Below are 25,917 nucleotides of genomic sequence, written 5' to 3'. Positions count from 1 at the left end.
TGAGACTTAATATCAAACATTAAGTTGCATTTCTAAAGTCACATACTTCAGTTCAGTTGCAACACCTTGAGAAATGTACAAGCGAATTAAAAACAAACAGGTGAAAGTTAAAATAAAAAACAATAGCAAAGCAACTCGATAACACTGGTCAACAAAAAAAACATTTTTTTTTGCATAGGCTTTGAGAACTGATTTAAGGTAACTTTGGGGTGCTGAATCCGAATCTGACCTCAGATTTATCCCATCACGTCAGGTTTGTGAGATATGATAACAGCAAATTGCTACTTTTGTCAAAAGTGGAAGATTTGGCGTTGCGTTTACCACCAACATATGCAGTGCTATAACGAAAGGTTAGTGTTAGATAGGCCAAAACAGCTTAAATAAGGTTACTGAACAAGCATTGCCATAAGCCTGTTTAAATCTTTGTGATTTCATGCAAAACATTGACGGGGGTGGGGTCAGTTATACTTTTAGCCTCCCTTTTGACTTGTTACTACTGGATGGTTAATAATGTTGCTTAGAAAACAAATTGGTATCAAAATTATAGTGGGTGGGTGTATTTCAGCTACTTATGTACTACATGACCTGGATTTCTGGATATAGCACAATGTGTATGTGCAATAAACGCAACGTCAAATCTTCCACTTTTAACAAAAGTAACAATTTGCTGTTATCATATCTCACGAACCTGACGTGACAGGAAAAACTGAGGTCAGATTCGGCACCTCAAAGTTACCCTAAATCCATTAAAAAACTCCAAGCAAGAAAAGTTGTGTTGACCAGTGTAATAAACAAGAAAGTCGATTGCTATGTTGGTCGGCTGTACTTTTATCCGCCGTACTACTTAGTAAAAACGAAAATGTTTAACACCTCGACTACAGAAGGAAAATTCATCTATAGCATAATTCGATTCTTCTTGTTTGTGCAATAAATTTTTGAATTACATCGTCGTAGAAAGCTTGCTTTTGCTTCAGTTCTAGCAAAAGTTCCTTCTCTATTGAAAGCAAGCTGAGCGAGCTCAGTCTTTCTTGTCCTTGTGTGGAACGCAAGCAGGTATGTATTCTCTTTAGAGCTGAGAAGCTTCGTTCTGCCGATGCTGTAGTGCTGGGAATACTAAGTACGAGCTGCGTTAAGTTAAACAATTCGTTGAAGCCAGAACTTAAAGAGTTTTGATGAACATACTCATACATGTTTTGAACAGTTTGTTGCGAAAATTCTGGCAGCGAGTACACAACTTGAAGTTCAGATTTAAGCCGAGAATAATCGAAAATTCCTCCATATATATCTTGTAATTTTGTCATTAAATGGTCAGGGAATTCTTTTTTGAATTCAGGAAACTTGTCACAGCACAGCAGTTGAAAAAACTCGAATTTTGTGACAGCAGTAAATCTTTGATCGATCTGACAACAAACACTGTCGATTATATCCTGATAGAGCAATGAATAAATGACTTTATTAGTTTCATTATCAAAATCTTGATTACGTCTTGGACGCCTGGATGGACCATCATCACTTGAGTCTGAAATAAAAATGGAAAATCTTACTGGGGTGACTGTGTCAATCTAAACAAAAGCATGTTGTCTCAAACTAAACATACAGGGTAAGTACCTAGTTTACTTACAGCCTACCTAATAATAATATAAGGAGAGGTAGTCAGTTTTAAAATGTATAATATACATTATCAGTACGGTAATCGCAGTTTAGTCTAAATCTTGTATATATATAACAGTTTTCTGACCTGAAGTAGCTGAATCCCAAATACAGTTGAAACCAGTATTTCTTTCCTCAAGGAGCTTGACACGGATTTCATCAATTTTATCTTTACAATACATGACATCAAAAGATTTGCATTGTAGAATATCATACAAAACATCAGTCAGTCCAAAAATTTGAGCAAACACATGCAACAAAAAAACTGTTTGAGGTTCTTCCAAAAAATTCAAAAATCCTCTTGCTTTCACCACATCATCATTGTCCCAATTCTCAGATTCCACAATGCTATTAAAAAATAAACTAAGTTGAGATCTGTATTCTTTGACAGTGCTAGATAAACGTGAGGTGAAATTCCATCTTGTTGGAGCAACTGTTGGCAATCTACGCTGCACAAATTCCTTTAAAGCATGGGTACGTTTTGAAGATTTAGTAAAAAAAGCAGCTAAGCCAGAAAGAGTTTTTAAAAATATGCGGCACTGTCGAATACTTTGAAGGCCTTGTTGAAGAACTAAATTCAAAACATGAGCATGACAATGAACAAACAAGGCCTTTGGGTACTTATCTAAAACTCGCTTTTGCAATCCACTCAGCTGTCCACTCATTACACTTGCTCCATCGTAGGTTTGTCCAACCAATTTTTCTTCCAGTGTGAAATCTTTCACAACTTTCTCAACATGCTCCATCAATCCAACTGCAGTACGATCTGCACTTACGTCAGTGAAACCCAAATATCTTTCATAAACTTTTCCTTTGTGTACATACCGAACTACTGTCGAAAGTTGTGACTTCGTCGAAATATCTGATGTTTCATCAAGAATGATAGAAACAAAGTTTGCTTCATCGATTTGTTCTTTGATCGTGTCAAGCATAACATCAGCAATGGCTTTAATTAAACTATTTTGAACAGCTGGAGAAGTTCCTTTAAACACTGTGGCTGCTTGAAGATGGCCATTCAGCACTGCATCATACCCTCTTGTGTAGTCAAGAAGCTCAATGTAATTTCCTCGATTGTTGGATGTTTCAGACTCATCATGTCCTCTAAAAGGTAGCTCTTGCTTTGCTAAGAAGCAAGTTGCATTGATCAGAGTTCTCAAAACTTCTCTGTTTGCTCTTACATTCTCATTATGACGAGACACTTCTTCTAACCTCTGATTACTTAAAGCAGTATCTATTCGTTGTCGTCCAAAAGTACTTAAAGCGAAGAAAGCTTCAAGGTGTCTTTTTGAGGTCTCGTGTTTTCGCACAGCGGCAGTCAAATGATTGAGATCAAAGTAACCCAATTTATTCCAAATTGAAGACTCAGTACAAAACAGAATACAAGGCCAACAAAACAACTTGTTCTTTATATTGCAACCAGTCAGCCAAGATATTTCTTCAAATCTGGATGTAGAAAATGTGCGCACTGTTGTTTTTGTTCCTTGTTTGCACTTGTTTGTTTTTAAATTTGGCATGACGGGTTTTGGTTTTCCTTTCTCTACAATGGTAAGCTTTTCATCAAATGATCGTGATGAAAATGATTTTTCCAACAATGATGATATAGAAATTGCCATATTGAACTGTTTATGAATTTATTAATATTATTGAAATTACTATACTTGTAGAGTGTACAAACGATAGGACTAGTTCAAATTCTTTATCCTGGTACAGCACTTTGCACCGATGATCTTGGAAGTCAAGGATTTAAAGTTTATACGAGTCAATGCATCTCCACAGCAGCTCTATCTGAAAAAACATCAATTTGTCATCAACAGGGATTCACATAAATATAGTTCTTATGTTCATAGTGATATGGGCAACTTTAAAAAGAAATTATTTTTTTGTCCACAAAGTACAATTTCCTATCTAAGTATGCCATTATGATGTTTATGTCCATTTGCAGATAGTGAATACAGCAGCTGTATGTTGTTGTCTATATCTATGCAATGTTCTCTGACTAGTACGTATGTATGTTTTTATATAAGAATAATATAAGAGAATATTTTTTTTACAAACTTAACAGTATGATAGGTCTGGTAGTTGGTGCATTTCAGATGATCATTTTCCTCACAATTTGAAAATACATTAACTAGTAACTCGATATTCAAGTACTCACTTGATATTCAAGTACGGTAGGCTACCTATGTATTAAACAGTACCGGTATGCATCAAACTTCTTTTTTTTAAACTAATTTTTATTGGTAACATCTCCTGTAACATATTAACAGGATGGAAGCTGACCTCATATAAGATCTTTTGCTTCCTTCCTCTCTCAGTTCAGTACATATACTGTAATACCAAAAAATAAACCAATGATTGATTGATTTTCATTTTGTACATACCTACTGGTACCGGTAAATTTCCTAGGCTTGCCACAGTAAAGATGGTGATCAAGATTGCTGCAAAATCATCACTGGCTTGAAAGCTAACAATGCATTTAAAAAAATGCAGTTCAAACTATGGCGTAGAGCTAGATGAATGAAACAAGAGTTAAGTTTGGCAAACAAAATTGCCTTGAATTCTAGGAGGCATCCACTTTGACTAAAAATACAATAAAACATTTGCAAAAGGCCTTTATTTCTGGCTAAAATCTGCCTAATAACTTACTTTTGCAGTAGAAAGCTATTTTTCTGCCATTACCTCACATCAAAGTAGCTTACTTTGACGTCTTTTCACAAACATAGGCTACCTTAGACTGACGTATACTAGGATGCATTGCGTTACGGTACGTCAAAGCCCATCCAAATGTCTGCGCCAAACCGCACGTCACCGCAGACAAGACGCACGCAGTCTAAGCGCTCCAATACACTCGCGTGGAATGTATCGAGCGATGCGATTTGTCGCAGTAAAAACGCATGTAGTATAAACGCAGCTTTAGCCACTAGCCAATTTTTTTATTATCAGTAGCCTACCGGTATCATTTTGTTCATTGGCTTCACATTTTAATATATATATTATATACCGTACCGGTGGTACACCCAAGACGAACCAAACATAGGCAATAATTAATGTGAGACAAACCAGGAGACACAGAAAGCGACTTTGAGTCAGCTGGCACTTGCTACATAATTAAGGTGTTTCAGCAATAAGGTACGGTACAATACCAGTAACATACAAACACTCCAATTACAAAACGATTAGATATGTTGTTTTAGAATGGTGCATCAATGATATTGGCTGTTGCCATAAGCTTTGTTGCAGATTCAGACAAGCTAGTCCTAATTTACTGGCACTTGGAGCATAAAAAACATTTTATCTTATCTTGTTTCCAACTCTGATCACCTCAAACCATAGCTCAAACTCTAAGTCTAATCCAACAAGCTAAAACTTGCTATTGCCTGGGATTCCCCCAATGACGCGCCAAGGTGTGCAAATCAGCGAGTGCACACCCTAGCTGAACTAAAACCATTGCTGTTTTAGCTGCCTTGTGACGTCATTTTTCTTAATTGTTTATTTTAAATAGCACTCGCCAAGGTGTCAGTGCACACCCAGCTTAAAGGTAATGACCGAAAAAAATTAAAGGCAATGACCTCAAACGTTGGAGTATTAAAATTAGAAGGGGACGAGTTTTGCAATTGAAAAGAAAGCAATCAGCATGCAGCAAGATGTTAGAATATCAGAAAAGTAAAGAACATCGACAACCGATGGAAATTTTCTTTTTTTCTGGATTTCTTGGGGTGTGCAGTGCACACCTTGCACACCCTGAATATACGCCACTGGTTTTGATCCACATAGTTTTTGTCTAATATCAACGAGTAATTGCCTTTGCAATGTTTGAATAGCACTTGGATGTCTGCTACGGCTCCCGACGCCACTATCTCTAAGTAGAAGTCGTTGAGTATTTTCGAACTGGCACTGCTGTACAAAACAAAGAAATTCAACAAAAACGCATAAGTTTGTATGTTTCTCGATAGCCAATTGTAGCAAGAATTGACAGCGATAAACACGTTGTCTATCGAACAGTATTGAAAACAACGCAAGAGGGCTATCTGTGATGGATACAGGACGATATAAAGCACATAATCAGCACGCAATTCTTTGTAACCAAAGGCTAATCATATGATAACTTTGTGAAAAATCTTTTGACAAGTTTAGATTTCATGTTTATCTGGAAAACATGTTTCATATTTTGGATGTTCAGTGCCAACCTCGAGACATCTCGTGATATCGTAAAGTTATTTTTCGCCACTTGAAGTCATAATGACCCAAACCAGCCTGCTGTATTGCTAATTTTCGGTCCAACAGGTTGTGTCAAAATTTGGCATCAGTACTTTAACAACACTTTTTTTGTTGACATGGGAACAACAGCAAACAAGGATTTCCAAAACATAGCTCAAAACGCTGGCAAACCAAGTGTCAAACAAACCTGAAGTAAGAATTGCTTTGAGCACAGCCTAGTTTCATTTCTTGTTTATTAATGCTATATAGATATTTACACGTGAAAATAGGGGAAATAACACATGTAAAAAAAGTTGCTATTTCAACGAGACTGCACCTGTGTGGTGTGGTTAGGATTACCGGTGTGGTTAGGATTACCACACGCCCTATTTTCGAAAGACCTGTCGTCCTTTTTTTAAAGAAAAGTCTTTTTTCATCCCAGTGCCATCCATGACACCCAAGTGTCTTCGTTTTTTTTTGTGGCTTAACTATAACACGCTCAATCATTCATACAGCTTGAAAAAAGATTCTCAGTACGGTTATTCAGGAATCAGGAGGCTCGCTTGCCTCATGCGCAGTGCCAGAGCCACGTGCCAGTTGTTAGCTCTTGGCATAAATTAGTTGATTGTGTTCACGCATCGCGTAATTATTCATTAGGTTTTTTACCTGTAGGAAATAACTTTCCCAATAAAAGACAACCCCGTTTTGTTTTTTCCAGTTCGGTTTGATGTGAGATGCCTACAAGCTCAGTGGCCCAGAGGTTTTGCCTTTGGCTTCAGAGATCGATTCCAGGTTAAGTCAAACTGAAGACTTTAAAAACGGTACTGAATGTGTTCTTCTTGCAAAACACAGTGAAAACAAGTCGGGTAATATTCTGATGACATCGTAAACCTAATAAAATTAAAAATGAGCTCTGCTGCTAAAATACCTCAGCTGTTGTAGAGCGACAATAAATAAAACCTTTACATTATTATTATTGTGTAAGATACCAAACCAGCTCAGTGACCGAAGGATTTCGCCTTCGGCTATAGTGCAAGTATAGATCTGAAATCGATTCTAGGTCGGGTCAAACTTAAGAGTAGACGTTAAAATCGGTGCTGATTGTGTTCTTTCTTGCATAACGCAGTGAGAATAAGTCGGGTAATAATGTGATTACATTCTAAATCCGATACAAAATTAAAAATGATGCCTGGCGCTAAAAGACCTTAGCAGTTGCAGAGTGAAAAAAAAACAACATAACATTATTATGTGAGATGTTGTCCGGATGCCCATGACCAGTGGCGTACGCAGGGGGGGGGGGGCATTGGGCCATGCCCCCCCCCCTTAAAAATGGTTTAGTAGTTAACGACGTAGATTAAGGCATTAAATATGTTTTGCATTGCTCTGTCAAAGCAATCACTGTAACAATGTTGTTTTATAGACTAAGCCAATACGAAATACATGGCCCAATCCACCTACCCCACCCCAGGTATGCCAATGTAGAATAGTGTTCTGTAAGCCTATTATAGTGATTAGTGAGAGAAATGGATAGTCTAAACTAAAACCATACTGGGATATCATGAAGACGTCTGGGATATCAATGGCCAGTGGCGTAGCCAAGGGGGGGAGGGGGTTGGGGGTTACAACCCCCCCTTTGGCACGCGTGTGACGTCACGATATTGAGAATGATGCTTTCAGTCTCTTTATGCTCGGGAATGATGCTTTCAGTCTAAAAAAAACTTGCCTAATTTTAAACAAAACTGCATTAAAAGAGCGAGTTTTGCCAATACCAAACATTTTAAACATCTCAGCCAGGAATTAACAACAAGAAAACATAGAGACTTAGCTTTATTTCCGAAAAATGTCGAAGAAAACATGATGTTATCCTTTTGCTATGCCACCTGACAGCACCATTTTACAGGAATATTCATACCCACATTTTTGTTGAAAATGCTCTCAGAATGCACCAAATTCAAAGTAATTTTTCAAAATTTTCTGGGGGAGGCCCCCCAAACCCCCCGCCGCTGGGTGTCGTCTTAAGCGAAATCGCCGTCGGGCTTCGCCCGCCGGTCGTCAAAGCCCCCTCTTTCAAAATTCCTGGCTACGCTACTCTCAATGCCCCCCCCCCCTTGAGAAAATCCTGCGTACGCCACTGCCCATGACGTTATGTTCACTTATTTAGTGTGGTATGGAAGGTTATGTGAAATTCTACTGTCAATCTCAGTTCGATGGATCTCAATGGCAAGTAATAGAAAGTTGGTGATGGTAATATATAGGTCTGCTGGAAAGGGATAGGAAAACTCAGCAGACAAGCTCCCTGAACGTAGCGTACAAGTGTTCTTCGACAGCCTTGAGAGACGCTTTACCGATAAAACAAACCAGAACCTGTTCACAAAAACTTGAAGATGTTAAAATTAGTTCATTGCACTCTCGTAATTTTTCTCCTTTATTTTCTGTTTGGTCATTTGTAAAAGAAAAATTCTTGAAAAAAGTGCTATGATATATTTCAAAATTATGGCACATGAGAGATGGAGAAAATCATACACGTTTAAATTTTAGGCCATTGAATGTTTAAACTAACTCTTAAAAGATGTGCAATCTTACTTCATCATAAACCCGCAGCTATGACGCCAAAGAAGAACTTTTTTTTTTTCAACCCAACCGCAACGATCAAAAGCAAGATATTGTTATTATTAGCTTACATAAAAAAGTTTTGAGATATTGTTAACGAAAATATTTTATTTAAAAAGGTCAAATTATTCATGTGTTTCAGCTTTTGTGTTTTTTTGCTGCTAAAACTCCATCTTCATTAAGTTTTACTGATTAATTTAATGGACGAAATTAGCCCATCATATTTATTGCTCTCTTATAATCTATAGACGACGTAACGCAACAAGTAGGCTAGGCCTAGCTGTTTATAAATTTGATCAAAATTGTGCCCTTTTTTAGTTATAAAAACATGGTAGGCTTAGACATTGCCTATGCCTCATTGAACCCTAGATGAACCCTAGAATTGAATTGAACCCTAGATTGAACCCTATGCCTCATTAGAACCCTACTAAAATTTGGCAAGACGCACGAGATCGATCAAACTGGAACATCATTGTACATCGAGGGCTGTATCAGCCATGATACCTACAGAGAGAGAGATGCCTCATTGATGTCAAAACCTACTTATATGTTTTTTGGAAGCACGTTTGCTGTTGATATGTGTAGCATGCATATATCCATATTTAATCATATATCAAATGGTAAAGCTATATTTAACTTTGTATTAAAATTTTTGATCGCTTGCACAGACGGCCTGATTTTTTCAAGGTCTATTTGATTGATAACTTTTCGATACATACGACGTAAAATGAACAACAGCACATACCGTTCTATCTCAGCTAATTTGTGGCGAATATTCCATCCTCTTTTTATTGCCAGTGAAGCATTCTTGGACAAAATTGCTTTACGTCTTCTTGAGGTTCTATATTGTTCTTTATGTGGAAGTTCTGAAACATTGAAATTGTGTTAATTTACATCAGTGGTTTTCAAACTGTGCGCTCGACGCCGCGTGTACTAACATTAATTTAACGTCTGAAGATATTGAATCATTGTAAAAAAGATTGATTTGTTTTTTGAGATGTAGCTTAATAGGTTTTGGTGATGCAGCAGGCAGACTTAAAATATCATCTTTATTCAATAAATTGAATTTCGCTTCAACAGACAGCATTCAAGACAGCAGCGCGAAAACTCAGCAGCCTCAAGCCAAACAAAAACGCCTCATAAAACAACGACTCCCTGACTTCAACACCAATCGTTATAGCACATGACTGGGGAGCTGTGTTCCAAAAGTTAGTGCATTTCGCTATTACCACAGCGAACTCGCAGCATCAGGCTAAAACAGGTTGTTGATATCTACACTGCAAAGTAATCATCTTTATTCTATTAGAAAATTTTACCTTCATCAGTAAATCTAACAAGCTTTTCGTGATATTTGAAAGCAGCGTTGCTTTTTAATTCCCTTTTTTCTTGCGGCTTACATTCTGATGGCATTACCAAATGCTGTGTCTGTTCAACAGAAACTGATTTTTTTTCAGATAAATCTGTCGGGATATTTTTTCTGTCATCCATTTGCAATACCAGCTTTGAAATTCTTCTGCGGGCTAACAGTTAACTCAATCACTATTTTCAATTTTTAAGCGTTTCTTCAACTAATACGAAAGTTACCATCTTCCAGAATACATTTAAGCTACTGTTGTTTTCTAGAAATCACTTTCTTCATCCTCTATAAAAAAGTAAGTGTCACTATCTGTACACATTGATCAGTTTAACGTATTTAAACTCAAAAACGCATTAGGCCTACGCATGAAAACTACTAAGTTCTTCTCTACGTAAAAACCGAAATTTTCCAACCCACCTGATTTTAGGCCAACATCCGTACTTTAGGATATGACGTGGCTGACAAGCTTTGTTTTGTATTGCGTCAATCGCTTTCCCTTTTGTTATCTTGTTCCGGAACCTCTGTAAAACGGAATCTTCGAGTGCAATATTGAGCAACAAAACATTTTAATGCTGATGAATAGTGAAGGTAGTTAATTGGCCCACACAAGTATTTTCCCAAACAGAACGTTTCAATAAAGATGGCAATGCTGAGTGGAGACCGATCATCGCTATATTGGACTGACTAAACAAATTGATATTTTGGTGTAAGAAAAAACTTGAGCGCACAACACGATCACAATAATTTGTTGTCATAATTGATTCACGGTCTTTTGATGTTTCAGCAATGTAGCATACGTGTGTAGCCCAGTACAGGGCTACTCAAACTGTAGTATGCTTACCGATGGCGGTACGCTGGCAGTTGACTGCCGCTACGCAATTAGGCCTACTTCAAAAATGAAATGTATTGCTTGGTAGGCTATTGATCAAACTGCGCTTTACACCACGCTTAGGTTGTTTTTTTTTTCTCGACATAATTCCGGTGCAGTAGTTTTTTATGCTGTTAGAGTGATATACAACTTAGATTGATATTGGAAGTGCCAAAGTAGGCTATTGGTGTTAAAAACTTGTTCAACTCTTTTTTTACAATAAGATAGGCCACATCTTACAATTTGACTTTTTCTAAAATTTGCAAAATAGCAACAGATGATGCTAGTGTGTCGAAATTGCAATAGACTATGTCGTGTGTGGAGTTGTTCTCAGCAATGACTCAAAGAAATTTGCTTTCATGCCTTTCTTGTGATTAGACACTTTTCATTTCACTGTCGTCAACTCATTCTCTCGGACAACGGGCATTGGAGCCAAACAATCTTCACATCTACAAGGTCTCTTCTTCAAACGAGCACCCCCCAAGTCGACGGAAATCAAGACACCCATTCGTGAAGCCGCTCAACTTCTGATCAACAACAAAACTAATGTAGGCTACAAGACATCTCTGCAGCTAATTGGGATACAATAAATGGAATTTTGAATGGAAGTCAAGTACCACTAGACTCTTAATTTGTTCATCCCCAACACCGACACACGCCTCATTGGCCTGACACTACAAAGACAGACGTGGGTGCGCCTCAACCGTCTCCGTACGGGCGTCGGACTTCAAGAGTTTGTGTAGGCGTCGGACTCAACCACGCATCATTGGGAAAAAATGATCTTTCTCCTCTTGTGATTGTGGAGCGAAGGAACATATTGCAGAAAACATCATCAACGACTGCAACGTCTTCAGCTCGCCTAGTGGAGTGAAAGGTCTGCGATGATGAAACAAAAGGCTGGCTGCTATCTAGCAGCCTTCCAGTGTAGTCTGCGAACATCGTTCTGGGATGGTAAAGGGACAGACCTTCGACCCCAGAGGCTCACACAACGAAGCGGAAAGACTAATTATTTATGTTCTTTTAGTCAAGGCAGATCACTCAGTGGGGTTTATGGTTTAGGCCTAGAAACAAAAACTAGAGGCACCTAGCTTCGACCAAAAAAATCTTGTAAGAAAGAATAGACAGTATAAAATTTGAAGTACAGAATGAAAAAATATGAAAATATGTTGATATCTGGCGGCTTGCATCCTATTTTATTCACTCGTTTTTTGACCCTGATAATGATTTTTGATTGAGACTTTAATAGTGTTCAAGCAAGTTTACTGTAGGCTACTTCAATACATCACAAATACGTTCCGTAAAAGTTAAACAAGCCTTGTTTTGTGTTTAAATCTTTGTAGCATATTCTTCTTCTTGCGTTTGAGGCCGCTACAGATCACGTTGTTACATCCAGGCGCAGCAGCCAATAGATTGTATGTTCAGCCTATAAGTGTGCTGAAATCAAATCACTTTGCCTAAATGGTCTGGCGTTATTGCGCACCTCAGAGGGAACACTGCTTGAGTGTTTGTTTTGCAAGTTTTTTTTTAGTAATTTTTATTAAAATGTTTGATCGGTACGTCAAATGACAGTAAGAGCTTTGCCGGTACGTGGTATGAAAAAATTCGGGTAGCACTGCTGGCCTAGTATTGCTTACTACAACTGTATTGCCATTTAGCCTATACACCAAAATAACGTGTTGTGGAAAACTTCAAAACAAAAAAAAATTCTAAAAATGTACTACAGGCAGTGATGATGTGATTAGATTGTCAATAATCACAATTACCCTACTTGCCATTTCTGTAACTATCATCAGGGCCCACAAGAGGGGGGGACAACCGGTGCATTGCACCGGGGCCCGGTGAGTTCAAGGGGGCCCGACAAAATGTCTAAATTCACGCGATAAAAAGATTGATTTCAACGATTTTGCATAATGCATAAAATATTGTTTTTATATTAGTTCCGTATGTCGACTGGGGCCCCCTTATGGGTAGCCTAGGCTATGCCCTTTTTTAAAATTACAGAATTTTCAATTTTTGAGTTTAGGGGGGCCCGACAAAATGTTTAGATTTGCGTGCTCAGGTCGATTTTGCATAAAATATTGTTTTTTATATTGGTTTTGTATTTTGATTGGGCCCCCTCATGGGTATGCCCTTTTTTAGAACAACAAAATGTTCATTTTTTTGCGTTCAGGGGGCCGATAAAATGTTTAAATTTGCGTGTTAAGGTCAATTTTGCATAAAATGCTTTTTTATATTTTGAAGTTGGTATTTCTTATATGAAGTTGGTATTTCTTAATGTCATGAACAATGGCAATCCATTCATCCTCAGTTTGCTCCCCTAGTCTTTGCAGATTTCAAGGTCAGAAATGGTATTGTATGTTAATGTAAAGCTGTATGCACACATATGCAATGCCATTTCAGCCATTTGGGATAGTATTGCAATTTTTATCTTCGAAATGGCTGATTTTACCCACTTGTTGCCATGGTTACAATCAGGTGTTGCCAGAGTTAGGATTAAAGTTAGGAAGGGTTAGAGTTAGGAAAGGTTAGGGTTTTAATCTTTGCCCAGGACTAAAAACAATTTCCAAAATACAAGTTTTTGTTTTCAACAGCTATAAACTTTTCCTCAAATTAGGGCAGAATTCCATATCTGACAACGCTGTTGAGGATTGAGGCTATATTTACACTATGTAGTGTTTTAGCATTTTACAGTATTTTATCTTTGTGTATAACTAGTGTGTAGCCTATCTGTGAATTTAAAGTTATATTTACAATAGTGCATTGTTTGTGAAATAATGGAGTGTTAATACTTTAACCTAATTTATCCTTTGTAAAAACGCGCACCGCAAATTTTGATTGTGATTGGTGAGATATCATGCGACATGTCGCGGTGGGGGGCCCGGCAGCAACATCTGCACCGGGGCCCGGCAGGGCTCTTGGAGGCCCTGACTATCATTACGCAAAAATTTTGAAACACTCGACTAAGATTGCTAAACTTGGAATGAGTAGAGCCAGCAGCCTAGCTAAGAGAAAAAAAAACGACGAAGACGCGTGCAGGTCATCATGAGATCGGTCACATGAAATGTCAACTAAAAAGCCCACTAAGGACGTATCTGATTGATATCACACTGCTACTGTCAGTGCATGTGAATTGTATTGATGAAGATGCAACCAATTGTGGTTTTTAAATTGCTTCAATATCTAACCTTACTGAAACAGACCTTGATTTGAAAAGGTTGGTCGTGGACTAATATAGACTTTGAAGTGAAGATTTGCGACAGAGCTGCAGCAATGAGTGACCACTTCAATGAAACGGAAGCTACTGTAGGGGAGACTCAGGTAAGTTGGCCCAATGGGCAAGTTGGCCCACTCTAAATAATTTTTTAAGTACAATAGTTATTGTTACGCATCATACGCATACTGAGAAAGTGCTATTGAAACTACCTTATGACCAGGTTGGGAGGATCTAGCAAGCAGTATAAACATGTGAGCACAATTTTTGTATGCAAAATTACGATTTTTAAAATTTTTGGATTTTGGAATTTTTTAGATGTCGAGTGGGTTTTTTCTCGCGATATAAGGAAGGTTAGCCTATTATTTGGTGAGTGCAACGCTAGAGTAGTTATTAAGGTTCACTTTAATAGTGAAGCCGTTGTTAAAAGCTCGGTAGTTTGACATAAATTTTAGTTTTTACAATATGGCTGCCATGCAGGGAAGTTGGCCCATTTTGTGGGTGGGTACGTTGGCCATCATGGCCAACTTTCCTTTATGAGGTATTATATAGAATGATAATATATAATTGACTAATTAATACGATAACTTATTTTTGCAAGATTGAAGTAGCTTATCATCAAGTATCCAAAAGTAAGTAAATCGCGGCTTTACATCGGCATTAAACGATTAATAACAATAATACATTTCCTAACATCAATTGCGCCAACTTAGTCAAATTACGACAACTTATTTCTAACCCATATGGTAATAATAGAATAATGATAAGTAATTATATCAAGAAAACCAGTCGCTGAAATGTGTCTCAGCAGGTGCATGAAGAGGGGCTAAAGATGTTGAAGAATGGTGTGAGTCAAAGAAAAATATGCAACCACTTCTCAAACGACGGTCTAAAACGTAGCCTACCTCGTTTCGGAGATACATTAAAAAATGTTCCGATATTGGTACCCATGCAAAAATGGGGTTTGTAGCCTATTGCAAACAAGGTCCTACTTTCTAACAGTATCGTTAAGGTGACCAGATCGGTAGGAATAAAGGCATGCCGTTCCAACTACATGATATTTAATACAATCTTCATTATTTTCAAAAGCGTATTTGGTGTAGCCTACTCATGTAAAAAAAAGTTTACTGAGGTAAAATACTGCATTATAATAGTAGATTATATTATAAAATAAATCCTATGCCTCTATAAAACCAAGAAATATTTAAAAAGAAAATAAAATTGAGGAAAAAGAGAACTTTTCCACTGTTTAATATAGGGGAGACTGGGGTTTGTTGGAACATGGGGTTTGTTAGAACATTGCTTTTTTTTGCACCCCGAAAATATTTTACAGAAATTTTTTTTTATTTTACGACTGGAAACACTGAAATGCTGCTGCTGTGATTTTCTTTGACCAAACCTTCCAGGAGATCTCACTGGAAAAGTGTTTGTTTGTTTTTGATGGCTAAAAGTAAATTTGGGTACCGCCCAAAAAGTTTGCCTACCTGAAGGAAAAAGGGAGATAATAAAAAAAAGTTTTTGTTTGTGTTACCTACGAAGGTAGAGCTGTTGCAAAGTACAAAAAAAGTTTGCTTAATTGTGACCAGATTTGCAAATTTAACTTATTTATTTCAGTTTAGCTTATGGGGTTTGTTGGAACATCTCTCATGGGGTTAGTTAGAACATGTTTTAATAACCTCAATTAAGTGAAATTTGTGTTTGTGCATAAACTTGTCTTTTTCAATGACCAATGATTTCAATAATACATATCTAACAACTTGTTTATTACAATATTATACTTTTTAGTTGTCAACAATTATAGAAAATTTCTTTCTTAAATTGATAATCAGTATGCGTACTTATAAGCGAAAAACACAATGTGCTACAATGCCAACAGATGTTATGGAAAGGGCGATGATGGAAGCATTAATCCAAAAAAGACTATGTCAAACTGTTGCAAAACAGTATATGATATTCCTCATGTGACATTAAGGAGGTATTGCTTGAAGCATCGACAGAAATTATCATCTGCAAATAGTAATCCGGATGAAGTAAATTTACCTCATTATGGATGTTTCAATAACAGAAATGTTTTTACTGCTGTTCAAGAAGCTGAGTTAATGAATTATCTTTTAAAAGCATCAGCTTTATATTATGGCTTGTCAACTAAAGAAGTTAAAAAGCTGGCATATGATTATGCCAAGGAGCTTGGCCTGAAGTTTCCAGGCTCTTGGGACCAAGGCAAGTCAGCTGGATGTGACTGGTTGCAAGGATTTATGAAGAGGCATCCAAATCTATCGTTGCGAACACCAGAAAGTACATCATTTAAGCCGTGCAACCAGCTTTAGTCTACACAATGTGCCAACATTTTTTAATAACCTCTCCTCTGTAATAGACAGGGATTCTTTCACACCTTACAAAATATGGAACCTGGATGAAACAGGTTGCACTACTGTGCAAAAGCCCTTTAAGGTTGTGGCTCCATCTGGTGTAAAACAAGTAGGCGCTATTGTTTATGCAGAACGAGGACAGCTTGTCACATTGTGTTGTGCAATAAGTGCAATTGGAAATTCAATTCCACCTATGTTTATCTTTCCAAGAGTAAACTATCTGACATTCAAGAAGGAGAATTTGTTCTTGTCAAATTCAACACTTCGAAGCGTTTACAGCACTTTGTTGGGAAAATTATTGATGTTTTTGATGATAGTGATGTGACTATTCGATTCTTACGATGCTGTGGGCAATCCGAAATGCTTGATGAATGTCCTACATTTGTTCCAAAAATAGTGACAATTCTGATTTCACTCATCACCTTTGTGACATTGTCTTTAAGTTACTGAAACCTTCCAATCTGAAAGGCACTAAGCGTCGCCAAGAAAAATTTGTGTTTTCTGTGGATTTAGCTAGATATAATCTCCAATAAATTTGTTAAATTCAGTGCTGTTTGTGGTTGTGTACTAATGCTTGTGATATCATTTTCTTAGACCATCATCATAAACAAGCTATATTATTTTTTTCATTTCAAACAGTTTGGACTAAAAAAAATTTTTTGTTTGCAAAAGCCATGGTAATCCATCATTTTACATATACTATTCTACCTTAAGTGAAACATAATAAACCTTTCCACATTTTTTATTTAAAATACACTAATATACTGCTTTTTGTGAAGTATTTGTAAAGAAAAAGTAATGTTCCAACAAACCCTGTGTGATGTTCCAACAAACCCCAGCACCGGGGTTTGTTGGAACATTTGACTGCTGTTGGTAAAATTAAATTCATGAGAAATGTTTTAATGTGTGGTGAATTTTTCTTTATTACAGTGTTAGACAACAGGTTAGTCAAGGTTATTGAGAAAATTTTACTTTGAATTGCAAAGGGTTCTTTAGTTACGTGGACTTTTCTAGAAAATGTTCCAACAAACCCCAGTCTCCCCTACCGTAGATGGGCATGTTGGCCACGTGGCCAACTTATCTTCCATGGTGAGCCAAATTACCCGCACAGGAAGGCAAGATGGTCCATTTTATTTTTTTCGAAAAAACTTGAAAAATTATATAGCCTACCTACGAATGTTGGTTTGATGCAAGAATATGTCAACTTCTAGAGTGACAAATTCTCCACTCTTCAATAGCATTTGCTTTAACATATGTTTTGTTATTAGCTCACAAATTTAATTTTGCATTTTGCTGGGCCAACTTACCTGAGTCTCCCCTACTAGTTATCGCGTTTGAAGGTAATTTGTTGTTGCTTTCCTGCTCATAATCCTTTAATTTGTTGCTTTCCTGCTCATATAGTTGTAATTTACAGTCCAAAATGTTCTAATGTTCTGATGCCATACTCAAAGTTAGGCTACGTTCAACAATAGGCCTATGTCAACATATGTTTTTATATTTTATCCTCTCGCCAATGTATCACCGGTTTAGTAAAATTAGTCCGCTCTTCTTCACACAATACAGACGTTGAATCAACGTAAAAATGTGTGATTTTGCTGTCTGGGAAGCTACTTGCAAACATCTCACCAATGAGTCAAATATAATACGAAACCACTCGTCTCATAAAAACTCGTCAATTTTTTTTTTGGAATTACATCAAAACACGAACATTTTAATGAAATACTGTATATTGATTTAAAATTTAAATAATGACATTTCCGCTTTTATCCCATTAGGGTTAATTTGTATTTGTTTAATTTTACTTCGTAGCATCATAGCACACATTTCGTCATAGCACATGACTGCAATTCGCTATTACCACAGCAAACTCACAGCATCAGGCATAAACAGGTCGTTAATATATACATTGTGAAGTAAGCAACGATCATGCTGCTGAAAGCGAAACTCAATATATTGGTTAATTTTATTTATTGAGAATTGACTTGTGTTGGTGAAAACGTGAGCGAGTAAATTCCATTAGCCGTTAAGGCCAACAAAAATGGTCGTAAAAGTAATGACCCCTTTCTGGATGTAGCATTTAGCCTACTGTGTTAATAAAAAAAATTGCTAAAAATTCCAACAGATCAGAAAATGAACATTATAAACTCATAAATATACATTTAAAAAAAGAGAAACTAAAATCAGACTTCTCAAAATTGTGATCAAGACAAAATAAAACCATCAAACAAAAGGCGGTGCTTTTTTGATTATTAGTAAACGAAAGTGATAATGCTTTGGAAATATCATCGATACAATAATGGGACTATGTTTCTTTGACAGAAAGAAGTGAAATTGTTTTTCTTTTATTGAAAGTATTTAATTTAGTATTTACCAAGGACAGTGTTTATTAATAGTAATCAAACTATTTTTTATCCAAAAAATAGCCTACATTTTCAAAAAGTCCCTGCATCGCAGAAATTGAATATATAAGCAGTCGACAATCCTCAAGCTCAAAATATTCCATCTTTAGGGCTTCCGGACTCTCAACCCCAGCCTGAGCTCTCGTTACTCCTTGATACTGCACAACCTGCATGTTGGTTTCTTTGACAATGCCTTTTATCCTTTTTTCATTTCAATCAACAGGACACTGGGAATTGGAAACGTAGGCTACTTTCAGGAAATACAAGAAAGGACTGCAATCATACAATTATTACTTACAAAAAATCTAATCGGGCTTGAGTGCGAGCTCAATGACCCAGAAAACTATTTCCCATCTTGAGGCAACTTCCAATTTCATGGTTCCTTTTATTGCATCCTTTCGAGCGGAAGTAAGTTTCTAAAAAAATCCTTAAAATTGAGGTATATCGGTATTGGTAGCCTGTATAATCGGTATTGAGGTATATAGGTATATAATTTATTAGGTATATCAATAGCCTAATAAAAACACAAATGTTGATACTCAGAGAAGACTTTTCATTAATGTTTGCACTGGTCATCTGTTTTTTGCCTATCTCTGGATTCTGGAACATTACAAAATTATGGTTAGGTCAAGACAGATAATCACAAAGGCCTAATCAAAAATGCTTTTGCGGCATGGAATGATAAACTGACTATTGACCTTGACTACTTTAGATCAGTGGTTTACAAACTTCTTGTCTTGGCGAACCCCTTTTGGTGCTTTGAAGCGGTCGCTGACCTCTAAAAATATTATCTGAAATATTGTTATCTGAAATTTAGGTATATTTGTTTGTTTTTCATATCTTTATCCTGCATTGCGGGAAACCGGACTTGAGCGCTATGCATCGGTGTACGCCTTCCGACGTACACCTGACCCACGCTGCAGCCGACGGCAATGTCTGTTTCCGGTTGTCTACTTTACTTATGACGTAAATTTGGTACTATTGCATCTCGTTGTGGAATCAAATGTTTCATAAGTTTCGAAACAACACACTTAGAAGAATTTTCTGAACTCGCGACGCACTTACTGTTAATGACATTAACGAAGTTATGTCATGAACTATAGGCTATATATGTTGGCACACAGGATCAGAAGTTAGTAATCTATATGCTGATTTAATGTTTCTATAAATTTATCTAAATTAATAGAATTTTTGCCACCGTTACAAACCTGCTATAAATAGTGGTGTAATTTGCGTAAATGTATTATTATGATTCATTATGATTTGCAGATTGTTGTTGTTGTGGTAGTGGGTAAGAGATGCAGAGATTATTGTTGATTGAGAGTTGAAGTAATTGAATACAAGTAGGTGAGAGTTGGTGCTGATATGAATTGTGATCGAAGTTAGAGTTTCATGAGAAACTGTGAGTGAACTTCGTTAAAGTCCTTCAAGAATTTTCATATATCATTTCACTAGTAGAACTATTCGACATTTAATTGACTGCCTTTAGGTAATATCCCATTAAACTACGTCATTGAACCTTTCCAAGTCTCTTTCCTGGTAAGATATAGAAAGAAGTCGTGACATTCTGGGGGCTCGTCCGGGATAACGAATACAACCGAAAGAACAATATATCAACAACAAGCTGTCAAAACAGCAGATACCATCAAAAATGAGATGATCGAAAACTTACGGAGCATGGCTGAACGAATGGGGCTGAGTGGCAATGAGAAGTCTCAGTTTGTGATGGAAGAGTATCACAAGATAATGGACCAAAAAGCTCAGCAAGAAGCTGACGAAAGAGAAGAAGAGCTGCTCGTGAAATAAGGAAAGCAGAACTTGAAGCTGAAGAGAAACGGGCACAACTTCAAGCTGAAGAGAAACGGGCGCAACGCGAAGCAGAATAGAAACGAGCACAACCCGAAGCAGAAGCTGAAGAGAAACGGGCACAATGCAAAGCAGAAGCTGAAGAAAGAAGAACGCAATATGAATTGGAAAAGTTAAGGCTTGATTTATAAGGACAAAAACTGGACAATGGTGAGCGATCTAATTCTACTAACGATAATGTTCGAGATGTTATTGTGGTGCAAGTTAGACGTCCAGATATGCCATCATTTGTTGGGGAAAAAGATGAGTTAGATAGTTATTTGTTAAGATTTGAAAGATATGCTGCAATAGCCAAATAGAGGGATTCCATGTTACGCTCAATGCGCACCAGGGTGGGCCGTTTTTGACTTTTTTTCGAAATTCATAAACGGCTATAGTCATAAAAAGTGGCACATACATGAAAAAATTACGTGTGCAAAATTTCATCAGTTTGGGGGTGTATCTTCTGCCCCCGCAGGGGGTCAAACTTTCATTTTTTTGAAAAAAAAATAGTAAATTTCACTTTCCGTTTTGACATCATTTTTTTTATAATTTTTCTACTGGCTAGTTATAAATTGTAAGTGGGATGTTATCAGAACTTTCCTATGTAAAGGCATGTTCGAAGCTTAAGGTTTACTGCCCCCGCATCGACGACCAAAATGCTGAATTTTCACCAATTTGAGATGCTATTTTGTCATTGCTCAATAAACAAACTTGTCGCAAAAGGGCGAGATGGTGTTAACGCTGTACGCTTATTTATGTTCTGTCCATTAAGTATGCAGGGTGATACGAATGAAGTACGAACATCAGTAGGCCTACATATTTATGATAAAAAGTTACAAAAAAAAAATGAATAACCGTTTGAAGTCAATTTCTAGAGGCGGGCCTGAATTTTCTGCAAAATTTGGACCAAATGAAAGAATCTGCAAAGTAAAAATATTTGAAATCGGTTGTTGTAGCCAAAGTGTTCCAATTTTCTGCAATGTAGCCTACTTGTCCGCAGGAAAATCGTGTCCCTGTTACAGAACAACAGTTCCTTCTTGATCAAAGAACAACTCGCATAGTGGTGATTGATAAACATGATAAATCGGCCACAAAATCTAATTTTAAACGTTTTCCGAGGAGAGTCGCAAGATTAGAACAATTCCGTTCTTTACGTGAAGACCCAGGAGCAGGCACAAGTAGCGCTTTGGTTAAAACACCTTTAACTTCTTATTCAAGCTCAGAAACTTTGTCATCCAATGAAGAACGCTGCGAAGATTTTGATTATCAACCCAGTTTTGCCTCGGAAAACCACAGAAAAAGCAAGGTTACTTCCAGTTTAGTAGTATTTGCTGAATCATGCGATCGTACTGGTATTTCAGATAGGTCTGCAGCACTTACTGCTTCATCATTTCTAAAAGATGCGGGAGTTGTAACGGATAGTGAATCCAACGAGATATAACACAATGAGTGGAAACTCCTCTTTTTGCTCCGTTTTACGTGTCGGCCGTCACGCTTCACTACAGACACTTGCGCAGTAGTTTAAACGGACATCACAAGAGTTTTAGATGGGATGTTCCTTCGATTTTATGTGCGTTGAGCTCTACCACTGAGCTATCTCACCGCCTAATAAGGTGCTTAGCTAATTAGTAATATAGTTTTGTACCATGAGTAAGGTGCTATCCACATGTTAGGCTATTTTCAACCTATTATTTAACATTATGTTATTGTCAGAAGCCTAAAATTAAACTCTAGTGCAGCCCTAACAAAATTCGACTGAGTAAAGTTTGTTGCACAGTAGCCTAGCCTTGATGTAAAATCACTGGTATTGCCCACAACACTAATTCGGCGCTCGCTAAAAGCGGCCACTCCATGAAAAGTACTTTATGAAAAATGACGTTCCATGAAAAAAACCGTAGTCTAAAGCAATGGGAAGGCGTAGCACTATAACATAAAGTACTTTCATTTACATTTTATTGTAAAACAACGAGCAATATTCCGTACATTAGTGTCTTTACTGTAACGCTTTACGCAGACTGATGTTGTTTTTCTGAACATCACCAATGACTTTGAGCTTTAAAATCTTCGTTTTTTGATAGGTACGAATTTTAAAATATAGCTTGCAAATGTGGTTTACAATATATGACACAATGTCCCAGTCGTTGGTTAATAAATACAAACTGTTTATATCAATCTCCTTAAACACAGTCTGCATTGTATTACAAAAGCTGAAATGTTTTCGAAAATCCACTTCCAGCCTCAGCAAAATTTTCATCAGAGTAGAACTTGGCTTCAGTAATGTTCCGTATTCGTCGTTTTGTAGTGTGTCAATCATAGATGAACCCGCTGTGCAACTGGTGTCACTTTCTAGTTTAGACAAAATGCCTTGTTGTTCATCTGTGGCACTGCGCTTCAATTTTCGTAACACGTATCCCCCAATATATTCTATTATGTGTATTTCATCAGTTGTAAGCACCGTATTAGTCGTTTGTTGTTGTTGTGAAACTTTGCTATTTTCATCTCTGAAATGTAAATTTCAAAACGTTAATGTTTGTGTATTGAACATAGATGCTGGCAAGAGTATTTAATGGTATACAAATCGTAAATTTGTGCTATTTTTTACGGTAATGTAGGCAAAGTTAAAATATGCATCTTGCCCCGTTTTATGCATCTTGAGTATGTCTCATTTACTGGCTGGTATAGACAATTGCGTTATCTATTTGGCGACTTTATATGAAGTTTTTGGATATCGACCAATAAATACAGACTGAATTAAGACAAGTTTCGTACTTGAAGAAAAGACGGAGAGATTGGGATTGGCTCAGTCAACAGCAATCCCACGAGATCACTGGATAAGCATATTAGGCTAATCATTGAAGGCAGTTTCTGAAATCTGGCAGAACTGTCGTTCGTCGTACCAGACATGATTGAAATAAATGTAAATCACTGTTGATAAGCTACATTGGTTAAACAAGCTATAGCATCGGTATAGAATGAAAATGCCACTATATGTTTGGTTTTTACCTCAGAAACACATCAAACAATTTTCTTGTTTGCTCCACTGCTTCCATACGTTGAAGTTTTCCGTGAAATAAACCTGGGATCACTTCAATTGCATCACAGCTAAACTTGTGAAAAAGTTCGCTCCCATTTGTGGTGGATTCGAATGCACGAATGTAATATTGAAGAGCTGCATCAGTGAAGTTATCAAGTGAACCACCAATTTGTAACCACATCTTCTGTACTGTTGATTCAGACACTAAAAAAATACAAAGTGTGTAATGAATACTACATGTAGTGGCGGATGTCCCGGTAGCACCTTTTGAAAGTGTACCACAATACGTTTCCTAAAAGGAAACTTGTCTACAAATTCCCAAATCAAAGACATCTTAACCAAAATAGAGGATTCAAACCAACGACCTCCAGTCTTCTGGCCAATAGCATACTCTCTACGCCATGTTGGTTGGTCGAAAACTCGATCTTAGCAACTATATTATTACTATCCTTTTCCCTAACCCTTTGATTGGTCCATTCCCTCTATACACCTATGTAATGGTACATTTTCAAAAGATGCGTCCCGGTAGCTTATGTTTCCATTATATATTGGTGTAATGAGCCCTGATTCTACTGCTATTCAGTAGAATCAGGGCTCCCGAGAGGGGGTCAGGGGGACCAATGCCCCCTCTGCAAACGAAAACGCGATATATGATGTCTTAGTTGCAACCTGAAGGGGGTATGGGCCTCCGTTTCAAGAAATTAGGGGCCTCATTTTGCTATTTTGACGTCTGGAATGTGGTCTAACAATTTCCCCTTTTTACGTCGATTCGACGTAGGCAGGTGTTGAATAGATGCAATATTTGCGATATGTTTTAATTTGGCAGACTGGATATGCCTACCACAGCAATTGTTACACACAAGTGGCTGACTGCAGTCAGATTTTAACGTTGATCCGTCGTCGCCAGACGTAGAAACAATGTGTAAATGGACGATTCAGGCTATAAAGTTGTCTTGCCGGTCTACAGGCAGGTAATATGCGGAACTGTAGTACCATACCTTTTCTGGTGTTATTACATGTGTTTCCAGCGTGCTTTGACTTGACATGAAAACGCAATCCCCCGTTGGTTTTGTAAGTTTTCGGACATAAGTGACATCTGCAAAAATACCGGATAATATATCCAAACAATTTTATTCAGCTTTCAACACACAACTGCACAATTTAATTAGAGGTGCGAGGTCCTTTGAAACGCTTTCTTACCCAAATTCACGTTGCACTGTAGACGCGCTCGTTGAAATGGGAATACTTTGAAATTCTTCATCTTCGATTATTTCCACAAGATACTCGACGGTTAAATTATCAGAACTGTTTTCCATTGCACTGTTATAAAAAGCCAAACTTCTTCTAGCCCTGTTGGTTGTTTATCTTCTATCGAGTCTTCTAAAGTTTGTTGATACACCACAGATTGACACATTCTTCCGCAACGGAGTTGTACACTGACAGGTCCCACCTACTGCACCGGGTGGCAAGCCGAGGGCAAACAAGAAGGTGGTCCGCTGTTTGGGGCTCGGTGCCACAGATACATACAGCAGGGCCCGTGTCGTAGCCCCACTCCACCATTGCAGACTTAGTACGTCCAACACCGGTTCGGAGTCGATTTAATGTTTTCCACTTTGCCCAAGGAGCGTTTGCTCCTGGGGGGAGGGACTCTGATGGTGGGATCTTCATTTCAGTGTATGATGGGTCGTTTTCGAATTGTTGTTTCCATTGCTTAAGTCTTGTTTCTTCTTTTGTTGAGGTTAGTGGCTGAACGTCTGTTAGGAAGCTTTTTCTTGATTTCAACCGGGTTTGTGCAGCAGTTTTTCCATATAGAGGATGTTTTTCATCACATAGTTGGTTGTTTATAGCTGGATAAGATAAACTTTGATAACCATATAGCCTACAGTCAGTCGTTTTGTATCGTATTTCGTAGACCTTTGCTACCCTATACTAATTTAATATTGTTGTTAGCAAGAGCCTATGTATTTACCCTGCTTATTGACCTGTAACATCCTGATTAACCTACTTCAAAATTTCACACAATAATCTGAAAAGACAAGCGGTAACGAAAATAAACTTTTAAACCACCTAACAATAATACTATGGTCGGAACAGTCCAATTGCTTCGTGGTATTCGCCGTCACTTTAGCCTTGCTTTAGTGCATTCTTAGCACGCCGTACACCCGTACGGTCGCAGTCTGTAGCCTTCCATGTGCAAGCAGTGAACCATGAAACGAACGACGTAGAGAAACGAGAGAGATAAAAGAGAAACACTAAGAGAAGAGTGAGTTTCCACTCATTGTGTTATATCTCGTTGGTGAATCTCAATCCGTCATAGATAAAAGCAAAGTGAGAAGAGCGAGAAAAAAAATGAGGTTTACAACTCAAATGGAAA

General features: G+C 37.4%; 3 protein-coding genes across 3 annotated transcripts in view; all 3 read right to left on the bottom strand.

The window, feature by feature from the left end:
• Positions 1-10,268, bottom strand: part of LOC145781272 (transient-receptor-potential-like protein) — a 36,248-nt gene extending 25,980 nt beyond the window's left edge. The window contains exons 1-2 of the mRNA XM_082593049.1: positions 10,232-10,268; positions 9,203-9,323 (exon numbers count right to left, since the gene is read on the bottom strand). The gene's annotated coding sequence lies outside the window, so the exon portion shown is untranslated. The remainder of the gene's footprint in view (positions 1-9,202; positions 9,324-10,231) is intronic.
• On the bottom strand, positions 891-3,341 carry LOC145781273 (zinc finger MYM-type protein 1-like). The gene is made up of 2 exons (XM_082593050.1): positions 1,739-3,341; positions 891-1,519 (listed from the first exon to the last, which is right to left on the bottom strand). The coding sequence occupies exons 1-2, from the start codon at positions 3,261-3,263 to the stop codon at positions 891-893; spliced, it is 2,154 nt and encodes a 717-aa protein (XP_082449176.1). The 5' UTR covers positions 3,264-3,341.
• A 12,130-nt stretch (positions 10,269-22,398) lies between the features above and the next one.
• On the bottom strand, positions 22,399-25,654 carry LOC145781276 (uncharacterized). Its single transcript, XM_082593053.1, has 4 exons — positions 24,744-25,654; positions 24,542-24,639; positions 23,513-23,747; positions 22,399-23,010 (listed from the first exon to the last, which is right to left on the bottom strand). Exons 1-4 carry the CDS (start codon positions 24,857-24,859, stop codon positions 22,503-22,505), a joined length of 957 nt encoding a protein of 318 aa, XP_082449179.1. The 5' UTR covers positions 24,860-25,654; the 3' UTR covers positions 22,399-22,502.
• Positions 25,655-25,917: the final 263 nt, after the last annotated feature.

This window comes from Aplidium turbinatum, chromosome 12 (assembly GCF_918807975.1).
Source record: "Aplidium turbinatum chromosome 12, kaAplTurb1.1, whole genome shotgun sequence".
Lineage (NCBI taxonomy): Eukaryota > Metazoa > Chordata > Ascidiacea > Aplousobranchia > Polyclinidae > Aplidium > Aplidium turbinatum.
Note: the sequence above shows the minus strand (reverse complement) of the source record. Positions and strands in the feature narration are given on the sequence as shown.